The 16,671-nt window shown below is 42.4% G+C and overlaps 1 protein-coding gene across 1 annotated transcript; it reads left to right on the top strand.

Annotated features, from left to right (window-relative positions):
* The first annotated feature begins 5,771 nt into the window (after positions 1–5,771).
* HSBP1L1 (heat shock factor binding protein 1 like 1) lies at positions 5,772–12,817 on the top strand. Its single transcript, XM_053245935.1, has 4 exons — positions 5,772–6,376; positions 11,024–11,090; positions 12,144–12,238; positions 12,812–12,817. Exons 1-4 carry the CDS (start codon positions 6,332–6,334, stop codon positions 12,815–12,817), a joined length of 213 nt encoding a protein of 70 aa, XP_053101910.1. The 5' UTR covers positions 5,772–6,331.
* The last annotated feature ends 3,854 nt before the right edge of the window (positions 12,818–16,671 follow it).

Raw genomic sequence — 16,671 nt, 5'->3', positions numbered from 1 at the left:
ATCGAGATAGTATATAGGAAGTGTTTTGCACACAATAAAAGCACTATTCAAGTGCTAAGTATGTTTCAGGCAAAACTGGGAAATATAATGGTTATATATTGACAGATCGTGCAAATTAATCATATACATATTTATTTATACATACATTTATATTCCATTCTTTCTCCAAAGAGCCCAGAGTGGTGTACATTGTTACATTTATCCTCACAACAAGCCTGTGAGGTCAGTTAGGCCAAGAGAGAAATGACTGGCCCAGAGTCATCCAGTGAGTTTCATGGCAGAACGGAGATTTGAACTCAGTTCTCCCCAATCCTAGTCCAACACATTACAATGGATATGGAGAAGACCTTTTCATCAAAAGATGCATCATGACAGCACAGTGCAAAGCTCTGATGGGGCACAGAACTTGACAGGTATAAAAACTGGATAGGGCCTGAGGAAGACTTGCTGCACGCTATCAGAAAGGCATTTCACTGACCATGTCATCTATGTCAGTGTTCAACAACAATCTCTCTCACTCACTCTTTATATACTCAAAAACACAGCTTGTTTGCAACAAGCTTGAGTGAATTCAGTTTCTGTTTCCATGGAATGCACTTAGAAGTCAAAGTATTTAATAGTAAATCCTCTTGAATTTTGTTTTCTCCTTTCTTCTGCTTCTCCTTTCTTCTGGCTTTTTATTCAAGCCAACTGCAGAAAGAATGACATTGATCCACAGATAAACTGATTCACAGCAGTCACTAAACTGCAAACTCAAAAAGCTTGGTGTATGTGTTTTAGGAAGAGGAAGTAAAGTGGCATTCGTCTGAATGATCGGTACCATATCTGGAAACATTTGGTGCTGAAGAAATATTATATTCCACTAACTATGTGAAAGCAGATTTATACCCTTCATTACTCAATTAATCTGTGGAGCAATATCAGACAGCAGTGAAACTCAATCAGGATTAAATCTATTATATATTTTTAAGAATTTGTGCAAAATAAAGTCATACTTCCCAATTATCTACAGACATCAAATGCAGCGCAGGCCAATCTCACTCCTAAATGGGGCTGCGTAGCCCCGTTTGGGAGGGAGATTGATCAGCCCCGCTGCGTTGGCAGCGAGACCAGGAACAGCTCTCCCTGCCTTTAAGGCAGGGAGTGTCACTCCAGCCGCACTGCCAATGCAGCAGGGGCTGATTTCGGCTCCAAACGGGGCCATATGGGCCTTTATATTTCTATTTTAATTTGGTTTGTGTTGCTGTAAATCACCCAAAGACAGAAGTTTGGGGCGATGTACAAATATTATAAACAATTCTATTAGAATGTCATATCAAAGCAATATAAACAATGCAACAATTACATTTATAAGTAGTTTCAATAATACGGTTTTTAAAACTTTAAGCAAAATAACTTTAATAATCATTGCATATACACAAAAAAGAGTATATCTCAAAGCAAAAATCTCTAAATATTTCATCACAAAGAATAATTAGAACACTACAACAATTCATATCTAATGAAACAAATTACATAAGCAATAAAACCAAAGCAGCAAACACAACAATTAATAATACATATGCTTTATATATCAGCATTAGTATTCCTGCCAGTCTCTCCAACATAGCTGCAATTATTTTTGCATATCTGTTTCCTAGCTTCATTTCTTTTTGAGGAAGAAGCAATCTTTTGGTTGATTGTAAATAAGAGGTATTTGTAAAATGCAAATAATAGAAAATATGTAACTTCACAAAATCCCTCACTCAGCACTAACCACTATAATATCACCGTATTTAGCCAAATACAAGATGACTAAATTTAAAATAAGCCCCTTTAAAAAGAGAGGCTAAATACAGGCTATACAGATCAGCAGGGAAATGCCTGACTAACAAATAGAAGGTTGCCGGTTTGAATCCCCGCTGGTACTATATCGGGCAGCAGCGATATAGGAAGATGCTGAAAGGCATCATCTCATACTGTGTGGGAGGAGGCAATGGTAAATCCCTCCTGCATTCTACCAAAAGAAAACCACAGGGCTCTGTGGGCACCAGGAGTCAAAATTGACTTGACTGCACACTTTGCCTTTATCTTGATACCCTTGTGTAACCAAAGGGAAAAGGACTCTGAATTGAAGATGACCCCCTGATTTCTAACATCAAAGAACTTGGGCGGAAACCTAGTCTTGGATGCAGGTAAATACCTGATCCTAACCATTCTTAAAGTCCCACTGATATCTATAGGACTTACTTCCAAGGGCTTTTAAAAAGTTCTTATTCATTTTGGGGTTGATATTCCTCCATATGGCTTAAGGTAGTTCACAAAATAAGACTTGCAGCTTTACAGTGAAATGAAACCCATCTGCTCCATCTCTTCAAGAGAACATTTTCTTGGCTATGTAACAACAGCCCATCTATCCTACCCAAGATTCCATCTCCAGGCATAGCAATCCCCTAAGAGAGGAAATAGTGGGTCTAAGGGAAGGAAGGGGAAATCTTCCTGAAACCAAATAGGGGTTGGGAGTGAGGCACTGCTTTGCAGTGGTTACGCTCCTACCTCTTGGGGGGATTCCAGATCTTGTTGCTTGGAGACTTGTTTTATATTGTTATGAACTACCCAAACACATAAGTTTGGGATATATAAATAAAGTGTGGTGTGTGTGTAATAAGACACCAGAAATATGGCTCTGGACTTGCAGACCCAGTTGTACTTACTGTCACCAACAGCACAGCATCTGCAATAGTACTATACACTTCCACACACAACCCCTTACTGAAGGTGGAATTTCCTGAGGTACTCTAGCCTTGCCTTACCCACTTTTCCATTGCCATTTGACACTCCCCCTAGTTCTCTCACCCATCTTCCAAACAACCTCTTTACCTTTTGTGTTGCCTATCCAAAATTCATAAAAGCCTTCTGAACAGTGGCTCAAAAACTCCCGGGTACAGTGCTTGCCATACTGTTAGCTGTTATACAGGTGGACCTCATTATCCGTGGATTCATGTATCCACGGTTGGGGAAAAGACACCCATCCTTGACATACACATTAGGGAGGGATGTGCCGACCTTGCATATCTGCAGGTTGGAGGTGGCCAGAAATGACCACGGAGATCATTTCCGGCTGCCATTTTCTTCAATGGAGTCACAAAATGGCTCTGTCTTTGTTTAAAAAAAATAGAAGATGAAGCGCCGGTTTTTTGCCTATTTGAGGCCACAGCACGACTCAAGGGGAGCAGCAGAGCAAGGTAAGAAGCACACACACAAGGAAGGAAGCACACAAGGTAAGAAGCACACACACACCCGCGTGAAATTTGGCTGATTTTCTGCCACCGACTGGGAACCTAACCCCCACAATCCCATAGGTTCCCTTAGCTGCAGCAAATATCGAGGTCTGCCCGTACATTTTAAAAAACAGTGCTAAGAAGAGAACTGCAGCCTGTGGTCCAGAATGGGCCAGTTCTCATTCATTTTTATCACATCTTTCCTCCATAGGACATGTATGAATTCTGCCCTCCATTTTATCCTCACAACTACCCTGTCTGGTAAATTAGGCTGAGAGAAAGTGACTGGTCCAAGATCAGCCAGTAAATTTACTGGCAGAGCAGGGAACAGAACCCTGGACTCCCCAATCTCAGTCCAATACTCAGACCACTATACCACACTGTTTATGAAGAACTTAGCCATACATATTCTGTGTGTGACTTTGGGCAGATCAGTCTTCCCTCTCATCCGTTTCCCATCTGTGAAATGAAAACATGGATAATTCATGATGAATCCAGAACAGTAGTAAATAAAGGTTGTTATATACCACGCATACAAAGAAACAGTAATTATTATAATTTGTAATGTATCTTCTTCGTAAGTAGGGAAATATAGTCATAGGTATATATATATATTTTTAAAATAGATGACTCCCAGAAAGTTCAAAGGTGGTTGCAATACACAATGCTGGTGTAACTTGTTCTGCCAGTCTCTCCAACATATTTTCCTCAGTGAATACAAGCCATCTGTGTGCTCAAGGGTGGGTAGGAACATTTGAGAGACTGTGTCACTGTCAGACCTAATTATGGTTGCTAGGCACTCCTTATTTGAAGAGTTCTTTAATAGAGAATGACAGATCCATAGAATATCATGACCTCTACTTCCAAGATCTTTGCTTTACATTACACTACAGTAAAGATCGAACAAACTGTGAAACTAGTCTAGAGAATCAAAGGGGGCGTTGGATTTGCATTTTCTAGAACAGCAGCACTTTCCCACAGCCAGATGGTAAACTGCTTTTGAAAGTGAGAAGTTTTTAAAAGCACTTTACAATATGGCAATATTAGCTTATTCAAAGAAACAAAGGGCAAACAAGTAGATCTAATGGAGCTAGGGATGTGCATGAAGCGTTTTGGCACCTCCAATTTAAGGCGCCGAAACACTTTGAGCTGCTTCAGCTGAATCGTTTCTGTGGTGGGTGAGCGGATGCTTTAAGAGGAGCAACAGGTTGTACCTGCCCATCTGTCACTCCTCCATCCCCACCAGGGGCAATGTCCACAGACATTCAGTCTGTTTTGAAAAGCCATGCATGCAGCTGCTTCCTGCCTGGGAACAGGAAGTTCCAGGTTCCCAGCAGGCCGCAGGTATTGGTATATAGATGGCGTCTGTGGAAGCATGCTGACCATGCAAATGGCGTCCGTGCTTGTGCAGACACCATTTACATACCAACGCTGCCCGCGGGCTGCTGGGAACAGGGAACTTCCTTTTCCCAAGCAGGAAGCAGCCGCTCCGCATGGCTTTTTTCCAGAACAGACAGCTTGGCTGTTTATATGTGACAGTGCTGCGTGTTAAAACCATGTGATAAAAATACTGTGTGTGTCATGGGGTGTGTGGGGGGGAGGGGTGATGCTTAACATGCAGGGGGGGCTCCTCCCAAGGCCCTTTGGTCCAGGCTCCAAAACCTACCTCAGTGCACCTCTGGATGCAGGGGGAATGGTGGGCAGGCGGGCGGGAGCATGAGTGGGGCCTGGGGGACTTCCCACCCACCCTGTCCTGTGAGCTGCCGCTGCTCTGAGGGGACATGTGAGCCAGGCCAGGACTCTGAGGAACTCTTGACACCAGACCAAGATACTGCCTGTAGAAACAGTGGTGAGGAAGGCACATGTGCACTTCCCGGTGCCTACTTGGCACCCACCCTCCTGTCCGCCACCTGCTGTGGCCAGGAGGGTGCCAGGCAGACGACAGGGCAATGGGGTCCCCCACTTTGCAATGGGTGGAGGCAAAGATGACAGGTGACGAGCCAGTGGGTGCTCTCCACCACCCGCACATCCACCTGCCCTCCTCACTGCCGCTCCTTCCGCAGTGAGTGGAGGCAACAGCAGTGAAGAGGATAGGCGGTGCAGAACACCTGCCTACTTGCCCTCCCTCCCTGCTGCCTCTACCAGCTGCTTCTGCAGTGAGTGGAAGTGACTGAGATAAAGAGAGTGGGTGGGTGGGCTGGCGGCAGGGGCGTAGCTAGGGGAGAGGGGGCCCGTGTTCATCCCTCTCCCCGGCGGCCCCTCAGAGTGAGAAAAATAATGAAGAAAATAGGGAGGGGTGGAGCTGGAGGGCCCTCAGGAGCTGGGGGCCTGTGTTCTTTGAACCCTTTTGCTCAATTATAGCTACATCCCTGGCTGGCGGGCAGGTGTTCCTCATTGCCTGCCCTCCACGCCGCCGCTGGTTAGGGGCCAGGGGTGTCGCTATAAATGAGTGGATGGGTTCAAAGAACCCAGGCCCCCCAGCTCCTGAGGGGCCCCCAGCTCCACCCCTCCCTATTTTCTTCATTATCTCCCTCACTCCGCTGGGGAGAGGGTCGGACATTTCTTCCGCCCCTTCTTTCCTAGCTACACCCGTTAGGGGCAGATACAGCAGAGAGGACAGATACAGGCTCCACATTGCCCGCTCAGCACTGACCCTCCTACCTGCTGTCTGCTGTGGCTAGGCGGGCGCTAGGCAGGGGGGGCAGCTCCCCCACCCCACCCTTGGGCAGGAGATTCCTCTCCCCACACACCTGCACACACTTCCTCCCTGCCCTCCCGCCCATCCCCGCCCTGCATGCTTTCTCCCAGTAGCTTGGAAAAGACTACAAGGCGGCGGACTGCGTCTGTCCCGCCTAGCCGAGGCAGTTCTCCGCTGCCCTCCTCCCCTGGGCGCGGAAGGCGGCGGCAGGCTTGTCTTCTTGACTTTTCTCTTGGCGCCTCAGGAAGGCGGCGGCCAGCCGGAGCAGTGCTAGGCTTCTCAGGCGGCAGCCAGAGGGGGAAAGAGCGGGAAGGCTGACCAAAGACGAGTCGGAGGGGCAGAGGAGCAGCAGCAGCAGGAAGAGGAAAAGAGAATGGCGGACAACGACCCTCAGAGTGCCAGGGAGCTCTCTCAGTTTGTGAGTGCGGGGAGGGCAGCAGTCTAGCCTCGCGGCGGTCAAGGGCGCTGCCCCACGGGGGTGCGGAGTAGGGGGAGAAGTGAGGGGTCTCCCTAGGTCAGTTTTCCAGGCTGCGCACCGACTGCAGGGACGCCTCGCAGCGAAGGTGTTGCGTGCGGCAGCTGAAGCCCGCTGAACTGTATTTGCGAACTGTATAATATATGCTCCTCGGAGAATGATGGCAACGCAGAGAGGAGGGATCTCTTTTATGAGAGCGGTGTACAAAGAGCACTTTCCCGCGCTTCGCAACCTATTCAACAGGTTAATACAGGCAGAAACTCACCAAGCGCAGACTGCAGCTTGGAGAGACAGTGATATAGGGTCGATGAGTTGAACTGCTGTTCTTCAGGAAGCTTTGGAAGGCACCGGATCTCTTGCACAGAGTTGTGGTGGTGTTGTCGTTTTTTTAAAAGTGCAGTTCTTCATACTAATAAGCTAGTCTCAGACAGCTTTCATTGTATATAGGGAGACCTTAGTCGTTATTCCTCCTCAAACTTGATACAAGAAACCAAGATCTCTGTCAATTATACAGCAGTCAGATAAACATGTCCATTTTTAAATCATATTAATCTTCCTAGTGTAGAGAACTGAAAAGTCTGAAATGGGCAGATAAAAGCATCACACATGCTAAGGACTAGATTTAGTTTTTTTACATGAAGTAACCCCCCCATTTTACTTTCATACTTCATTACCACAGTATCTGCTGGGGCCATAACTAAAAAAGTAAACTACATCTTTATAAAATTTGGTACCTGTGCTGCTGCAGGCATAGTCTTCGGATTAATTTCCTTCTGTGTAAGAGAAAACAAGGAATGTATTTTCTCATGCTTCTTCCCATCAGCAGTTCTTGTATTAAAATAGTTGTAGCTTAATTAAAAGTTAATAGACTGGTCAATTAACTGAGCATTACAGCCCTTACATCTACCTAACAGATGTTTATCTGTTCATACATAGGTTATTTGATTTCTTAACGCAAGTGATGATCTGATCACAGGTTGCACAGGCTTGCAAGGGCTTTTAATAATAAACTGTATTGTAAAGATTCCAATACAAGTTCTAAATCAACACAGTTAAATGTACAATAAAGTATGAGAAGATGACTTAAGTGTATAAAGCACAGCAAATTTGGTTTGATATAGGTGTTTCAATGAGAGAAATGTTAATTTCATTCTGTATAAGTACTACCAACAGATTCTCATTTCCTGAGTCATAGTACTGTGTGAGTGTTACATAGCTGATTCATTCACAAATACATATTGATAATTACAGCTTATGTGCCAGATAGATTGCATATGTGAGTGGTGTGCATGAAAGAATGTCCCCCCCCACACACACAAACAGGGCAATTTCAACTTAAACAGAGATATTCTGTAGCAAAATGATAACTTTACACTATTTAAATACCTTTTTCAGAGTCTACAATGTTAACACATTTTACATCCATACATGTCAAAATGGTAACTTGTTACAATAAGATTAGATTTATTGGCAAAATTTGAACTGAATTTTTAACATCCATGGAAAAACTGGACTTTTCAGGGATAAGACATCTTAATTCTAAGGTTTTCAGCATTCCTCTTATTCAGTCTAGTGATAGATGTTATTTCATGTTTGTATTTCACAAAATAAAGGCCTTTTATTAGGTTCTGCTGTGTACCTGCACCCCCTCCCCTTCTATACTATAACAAAGTGCATAGTCCACTCTACAAGTGTACATTTCTTGCTAGGAAACCACACAAACCAATTAAAGGTTACATAAGAACAGCCCTGCTGGGTCAGGCCCAAGGCCCATCTAGTCCAGCATCCTGTTTCGCACAGTGGCCTACCAGATGCTGCTGGAAGCCAGACAGGAGTTGAGGGCGTGCCCTCTCACCTGCCATTACTCCCCTGCAACTGGTACTCAGAGGCATCCTGCCTTTGAGGCTGGAGGTGGCCCACAGCCCTCCAACTAGTAGCCATTGATAGACCTCGCCTCCATGAAGTCATCCAAACCCCTCTTAATGCCATCCAGGTTGTTGGCTGTCACCACATCCTGTGGCAGAGAGTTCCACATGTGGATCACACGTTATGTGAAAAAGTACTTCCATTTGTTGGTCCTACACCTCCTGGCAATCAATTTCATGGAGTGACGTCTGGTTCTAGTGTTGTGTGAGGGAAAAGAATCTCTCTCTCTCTCCACTTTCTCCACACCATGCATGATTTTATAGACCTCTATCATGTCTCCCCACAGTCGTCTTTTTTCTAAAGTAAAAAGCCCCAGGTGTTGTAGTATTGCTTCATAAGAAAGGTGCTCTAGGCCCCTGATCATCTTGGTTGCCCTCTTCTGTACCTTCTCCAGTTCAACAATGTCCTTTTTAAGATGTGGGGACCAGAATTGTACGCAGTACTCCAAGTGTGGTTGCACCATAGTTTTGTATAAGGGCATTATAATGTTAGCCGTTTTATTTTCAATCCCCTTTCTAATGATCCCTAACATGGAATTTGCCTTTTTCACAGCTGCTGCACATTGACTCGACACTTTCAACGAGCTGTCCACCACAACCCCAAGATCCCTCTCCTGGTCCGTCACCGACAGCTCAGATCCCATCAGCATATACTTGAAGTTGGGGTTTTTCGTCCCAATGTGCATCACTTTACACTTGCTAACATTGAACCGCATTTGCCATTTTGTCGCCCACTCCCCCAGTTTGGAGAGATCCTTTTGGAGCTCCTCACAATCTGTTTTGGATTTCACTACCTGGAAGAGTTTGGTATCATCTGCAAATTTGACCACATCGCTGCTTACCCCTGCTTCTAGATCATTTATGAATAAATTAAAAAGCACTGGTGCCAGTACAGATCCCTGGGGGACCCCACTTCTTACTTCCCTCCATTGTGAAAACTCTCCATTTATACCTACCCTGTTTCCTGTCTTTCAACCAGTTAGCAATCCACACATGTACTTGTCCCCTTATCCCATGACCGCTAAGTTTCCTCAGGTGAGGAACTTTGTCAAAAGCTTTTTGGAAGTCCAGGTAGACTATGTCAACTGGATCACCTTGATCCACACACTCGTTGACACGCTCAAAGAACTCCAAAAGGTTGGTGAGGCAAGATTTACCTTTGCGGAAGCCATGCTGACTCACTCCCAGCAGGGCCTGTTCTTCTAGGTGCTTTACAATTTTATCCTTGAGAATGCTTTCCATCAATTTGCCTGGAACGGACGTTAGGCTAACCGGCCTGTAATTTCCCGGATCGCCCCTGGATCCCTTCTTGAAAATTGGTGTTACATTTGCTACTCTCCAGTCCTCTGGTACAGAGCCCGATTTCAGGGATAAGTTAAATATTTTAGCAAGGAGGTCGGCAATTTCACATTTGAGTTCTTTGAGGACTCTTGGATGGATGCCATCGGGCCCTGGTGATTTGTTAGCTTTCAGTTTTTCCAGCCAGTTTAGAACATCATCCCTTGTCACTTCTATCTGACTCAGCTCTCTAGCTTCCATCCCTAAAAAGCCTGGTTCAGGAACAGGTTCAATCTCCATGCACACTTCCCTGGAAGTAAACCCTATTACACACAGTGGGACTTATTTCCAAGGCTTGTGCTGTAAAATAGTTACCAGTACTTAGCTTTAAAATACAGAAATAAGAACTTGTAGTCCAACTCAAACATAGTACACTAATAGAATAACCAATACAATCAGTACCAACCTATAGATGCATATTACAAGGAAGTCCAGACTATCAACTCAATTTCAAGCATGATTTATCCTGGAATCTAACATTTGAATTAGACAACTGTATATTAAATACAGAAACCAACTTCCATTCCCAAAGAGATAACTACTAACAACTAGCCTCCAAATAACTATAGTTTGTAAATAGTTACCTTCTTGTCATTGGAGAATGAAGCTGACCAATTACCATTACTTTTAAGTCTTGATAGTTAAGAGGTAATAAGATTCCAACTGCTGTGCCGCCGCCACCCCCACCCCCCAACCAGACATGTTATCTCCCTCCAAGGAAGTTTTGCTGTCTGCTTGGTCATCAGCTCTGTCTCCAACTAGAACATTGCATACAGCATTGTTCAAATTCACACTAGCACCAACCCCACACAACATCCTTCAAATGGTTGTTGCTGGTGTCTACTTTATGCTTCTTTTTAGGTTGTGAGCCCTTTTAGGGCAAGGAGCCATCTTTATTTATTATTTTTCTATGTAATCTGCTTTGAGAACTTTGTAGGAAACAATGTATATATATTCCTAGTAACACCACCAGAGGGAAGAAAGTGGCTAAAGGGAACCAGTCTGTGGATGGATTCCAGGTGCCACTCTTGTATCATCTCCTTCCAAGGTTGCTTTGCTATCAGTCTGGCTCTTGCTTTAATACCAGCTCTTCATTTCATGTGTCTGCTTGTACATTTTTATTTGTATCGGTTGAAATAATTTAATTGTACCCTACAATGGAAGTGACAGGATTGAAAAGTGGGCTAAAAATATTCAAAAGTATCATTTCCTGTTCCAGTGCAGCTAATGCAGAGATATTTTTTAATTTGTGCTATTTTATTACAGCCAACAGGAGTTCTTTATAGCATAAAAATATTGTTTACCAATAGTACCATTGATTTTTCAGGCAGAAAATCTACTACAGCAGTTGCATGAAAACTTTCTAGCATTGACTGAGAAACTAACTCTAAGAAATATCCTTTTCAGTTATCTCTGTATTTACATTAATATGACAGATTCTACAAATTACACATGGCTTTATAAGTAGATAACCCTCTTGATTTATAGGTGTCAAATATTCAAAACTGTTTTTAATTCCAGTTCTGAACTGGATACAAATCCATTCAGACAGACATGTAATAAAATATTGCTTAGAATAAATAGGTCTAAATGCATGGGGGAAACATCAAGTTGATAAGAGCCCTGAAGACAACCTTTTCAAGTACAAAAGGGAGCCAAACACTGCTATAACACAAGCACTCTCTCTTCTGCTTTTTATTTAGAACTGAAAGGATCAGAAAGCTTGCTATTTTAGAGAAGAAGAGCAAAAACAGGAGACAGCTTTATTTAAACACCCCTTGTCTGCAACTTGAGATCATATCACCTCAACACGCATAATCCAACTGCATTAATTCACAGAAAGTGTGCTTGGGAATGCATTCTTAGGCTTTGCACATCCAGTTGATGATTTAGAATATTTTTTAAAACAAATATTTAACAAATAGTTTTTAACAAAAATATTTTGGCTATTTGAAGATTAGATTTTCTATTTTTAAGAAACTGACAAAGTATTATAAGAGTATTATGGATATGTACATTATTCACTTAAGCAGGAATAAATTATAAGATAGGTTGTATAGCTGACACAGCACTGAAAAAGTACTTGCAGAAACTGGGAGATAGACAAAACTATTCAGATATATTCCAGTAGCTCCAGGTGTCAAACGGTTGCCCTCAAATTAAGATCGATTTTTCAACATGTAATAGATTTTGTTTTAGAGCATACAATCATAACACTTCTAAAAAGGAGTTAACTAAATTACTGTTCTATACCCATCTAAACAAACATTTTAAAATAGAGCAGCAGGGCACTTTTTTCTCAGTCTATCAAACTTGATTGGCTTGCTCTTCACTTTCAAGTCACTGAACATTAGACAATGCCTAATGGCTGAAGTTTATCTTCCCGTTTCATTGTTACTTTTAAAATTTAAAGACATAGAAAAACACAATGCTCTTTAACCTTCTACTGGAAGAAATGGGTGAGCGCATTGAAGATCTTGAGAAGCATGTTACTGGACTAATGGCACAAGCTGGGATAGAAAACCCTAGTGAAGAACTAACGGTGAGATTCTGGCTTTGTTAAATTATGAAGTTGTTAACAGTTATCAGACTGCTGAGGTAATTATATACTAGGAGCACCAGTTTAGAGAAAATAGGCTGTCTGCGTACAACCAACTCAAGCCAGTCAGAGGGCTCTTCCATATGTTCATTCAACAGCTGACTGCTTTAGAGCATCGAGTGTAAAAGATGGCAAAGCAGATACAAGTGCATAGAAGTTTAGCTACAATGCTAGTGTATATGTTTGGCTGCAAAGCAGCTGGCACTTACACCTGTATAGGGAATGAGTTCATGTTTGTGTATCCAAATGTTGCATAGGGAGATTAGGAAAATGGTCTAGCACGCATTCCAAAATGCATGCACATTATAAAATATGCCGCCTCAGCATAAAAAAACTTGTTTTGGTTGTCTTTAAGTTAAAAAAAGTAGGAAAAATGAAACATTTGTTCAATGCTATGTAGATCATTTCAATTCACTAAAAATGTTACAATGGAATGTAATCATGAAGATGTATTAAAATGTTCAGTGGTACTTGATGGTTGTGTTTTCCCTTTGATAATTCTCAATTTTTGTACAGCACTAAAGATGAAGGCATCAAGATGGCAAAAATCTATGCTACTCTGAAACATGAAGGCTATGAATAGGGTCTGCAGTTCTACAAAATTTAATACCCAAGTGTTCATTTTTTAAACTTATCTTAATGCTTGATGGATGAATAAATTCTACCTTTTTTCACCACAGTTGAGTGTTACAGCTTTGTTTTGAGACCTCATTTAATATCCTATTGAATCCCATTTGAATTTATATAGTTATCATAATATAAATAAACTCACAGACTTTGTCCATCTACTGAATTCCCATAGTATTTCAGCTATAGAGTCTCATCTTCTGATATGGGTACATCATGCACAGATCAGTGTTATTAGCACAAAGTAAGAAGAGATTACAGCATAATTCCATCTTTGTTAGGAAGCTTGCTCTCCCTTATAGGGCTTCCATACAGGTGAAACTTGGAAAATTAGAATATCGTGCAAAAGTCCATTAATTTCAGTAATGCAAATTAAAAGGTGAAACTGATATATGAGACAGACGCATTACATGCAAAGCGAGATAAATCAAGCCTTAATTTGTTATAATTGTGATGATCATGGCGTACAGCTCATGAAAACCCCAAATCCACAGTCCCAGAAAATTAGAATATTACATGGAACCAAGAAGACAAGGATTGTAGAATAGAACAATATCGGACCTCTGAAAAGTATACAGTGTACTGTGCTTGATTGGCCAGCAAACTCGCCTGACCTGACCCCATAGAGAATCTATGGGGCATTGCCAAGAGAAGGATGAGAGACATGAGACCAAACAATGCAGAATTGCTGAAGGCCGCTAATGAAGCATCCTGGTCTTCCATAATACCTCAGCAGTGCCACAGGCTGACAGCATCCATGCCACGCCGCACTGAAGCAGTAATTGCTGCAAAAGGGGCCCAAACCAAGTACTGAATACATATGCATGCTTATACTTTTCAGAGGTCCGATATTGTTCTATCCTTCAATCCTTGTCTTCTTGGTTCCATGTAATATTCTAATTTTCTGGGATTGTGGATTTGGGGTTTTCATGAGCTGTACGCCATGATCATCACAATTATAACAAATTAAAGCTTGACTTATCTCGCTTTGCATGTAATGCGTCTGTCTCATATATCAGTTTCACCTTTTAATTTGCATTACTGAAATTAATGGACTTTTGCACGATATTCTAATTTTCCAAGTTTCACCTGTATTACTACTACTATTTATATACCATTTTCCAACAAAAATTATCTGACCAATCTCCCTGTAAAATACTAGAATTATGTGTTCAGACCTCTGCCCACTGCATCCCAGTGGAACGCTCTTCAGATAATTTGTTGCAGGGACCAGCCAGAGTGATCTTAATTGCCTTTCTCAGAAGAAGGTATGTAGTTAGCAAATAGACCCATTTCAAAATTGGCTTTAGAGCTGGCTATGGGGTTGATATAGCCTTGGTCAGCCTGATGGATGACCTTTGCTGGGGAAAAGAGAGTGACTGCTGGTTCTTTTGGATCTCGGCAGCGTTCAATACCCTCAACCATGGTATCCTTCTGGATCACCTGGGGGAGTTGGAGATAGGGGGCACTGCTTTGCAGTGGTTCCGCTCCTAGCTCTCAGGTAGATTCCAGATGGTGGAGCTTGGTGACAGTTGCTACTCAAAACAGGAGCTGCTATATGGAGTCCATCAGGGCTCCATTCTGTCACCAATCCTTTTTAGTATCTACATGAAACTGCTGGGTAAGGTTATTAGGAGATTTGGTGCTGGGTGTTATCAGTATGCTGACGGCACTCAAATCTATTTCTCCCTGTCCTCTTCATCATCAAGAAACAGCATTCATTCCCTCCTAAATGCCTCCTACAGGCAGTAACAGGCTAAATGAGGGATAACAATTTGAAACCAAATCCAAGCAAAATGGAGGTGCTCATTGCAGGTGTTCAGAACTTGAGAGATGAGTTAGATCTTCCTTTGCTGACAGGGTTAAACTCTCCCGTAAAGAACGGGTATGCAGCTTGGGACAACTCCAGCACCTGGCTCTCACCCTGGTATCTTAGGTGGAGGCTATGGCCAGGAATGCTTTCTACCAGCTTCGGCTGGTTCGGCCATTCCTTGAAGAGGACGACCTCAAAACAGTGGTGCATCAGCTGGTAACCTCCAGGCTTGACTATTGCAATGCACTCTATGTGGGGCTGCCTTTATCTGTAGTTCGGAAACTTCAGTTAGTTCAAAATGTGGCAGCCAGATTAGTCTCTGGGGTAACCTGGAGAGACCATATTATGCCTGTCTTAAAACAGCTGCACTGACTGCCAATATGTTTCCGGGCGAAATACACAGTGCTGGTTTATTACCTTTAAAGCCCTGAACGGCTTGGGTCCGGCTTACCTTAGAGAGCGCCTTCTTCTGCATGATCCCCACCACACATTAAGGTCATCTGAGAAGGTATGTCTCCAGTTACCACCAGTATGTCTGGTGGTGACTCAGAGGTGGGCCTTCGCTGTAGCTGCTCTTGGGCTATGGAATGCACTCTCAGCAGAAATCCGTAGTTTGAGTTCATTGTTGGCCTTCAGGAGAGTCCTTAAAACCTATCTGTTTGTTAAACTGTTTTAAATGTTATGTTAATTGTTTTATACTGTTTAAATTGCTCTGTAATGATTGTTTTTAAATTACTGATTTGCAGGTTTTATTTCTGTTGCTGTGCACCGCCCAGAGCCGTTTGGATGGGGCAGTATATAAATGTAAAAAACAAACAGACAGAACATGTACAAAAGTCCATAATAATGTGTAACCACTTTGATTATGTTTGTGACACCACGACAAAACTATATTTTGCAACTTGGGATGTACATACTAAAGAGTCTGCTGGCAGCTCTGTAGAAGAAGAAAAAAAGCTGGTTTGTCAAAGTTAGACTAGCAACTAAAACTACATATTCACAAATAGAGTAGCACAGAAGTTTATCACTCAATTCCAAACCCCCATTAAAAAAACTCAATAAAATGTGCATGGACTTATTTGGTTTCTCCACTGAGGTAACAGTACAAGAGGTCTTTCACAAAGAAGTTGGCCTTAGCGAGACAGACTTGTTTTCAAGCAATATTATATCTTGTTTACAACAATAATACATTTCCACCAAGTATTTACACAAACAGCCAGAACTAAGCAAAGCAGGATATTACAAGTCACTTACAAGCCAAGGTAATTAAATACTTACCAGACTTTAATAGGGCATGAACATCTTGGTTAATGTACAGTACAACTAATTTTTATTTGAAAAAAGCTCATGAGCAGAGAGAACAGTTATTTTAATTACATAAAGTTTATTCTCTTAATGAAGAACTGTTCTTAAAATACATGTTATCAACTAAATGCAATGAAGGTTGGACCATCACATTATTAACCTGATCATATGATCCATCAGTTCAATCTCAACTTTCTCCTAAGTCAAAAAGGCATGAAAGTAGCAAGCTAGCAAAATTTTATTTTTGAAACAAAATACTGGAAAAGTTGCAGTGACTTGGATAAAATGTACTTCAACAACAACCAACAGATTAACTTCTGCAATTGCGTTAGGAAGACCAGGTGAAGCTTGGCTGGCTCAACATTTAGGTGCTCTTCTTTTTGAATTGGCCAAGCGAAGTGAGGCCTTTGGTTTATCTAGCCCATCCAGAATTCTATGGGTGGCTTCACCCAATGCAGTAGATGCCATCGTGACAACTCCCAGAGTCTGGCAGTGAGTGCACATTCCAGTGGGGGAGAGGAGTATGCAGACATTAGCAGGTGCCAATGTTGGCATATTGCCACGTTCTCCTGACCCACTACTGGAAGTCAAGCTTGTTGCTGAACTCCAGGAACTGACGCGTTGGTTTTCA

The sequence above is a fragment of the Hemicordylus capensis genome, chromosome 4, assembly GCF_027244095.1.
Source record: "Hemicordylus capensis ecotype Gifberg chromosome 4, rHemCap1.1.pri, whole genome shotgun sequence".
NCBI classification, from domain to species: domain Eukaryota; kingdom Metazoa; phylum Chordata; class Lepidosauria; order Squamata; family Cordylidae; genus Hemicordylus; species Hemicordylus capensis.
The sequence above is the reverse complement of the archived record's forward strand: the minus strand, read 5'-3'. Positions and strand labels throughout refer to the sequence as shown.

Excerpts from the sequence above, each read along its gene's own strand:
- HSBP1L1 (XM_053245935.1), top strand. The coding sequence starts at position 6,332 with ATGGCGGACAACGACCCTCAGAGTGCCAGGGAGCTCTCTCAGTTT. Across the intron at positions 6,377-11,023 it reads CCAGGGAGCTCTCTCAGTTT|GCAGAAAATCTACTACAGCA; the intron begins GTGAGTGCGGGG and ends TTGATTTTTCAG. Across the intron at positions 11,091-12,143 it reads TGAGAAACTAACTCTAAGAA|TGGAAGAAATGGGTGAGCGC; the intron begins ATATCCTTTTCA and ends TTAACCTTCTAC.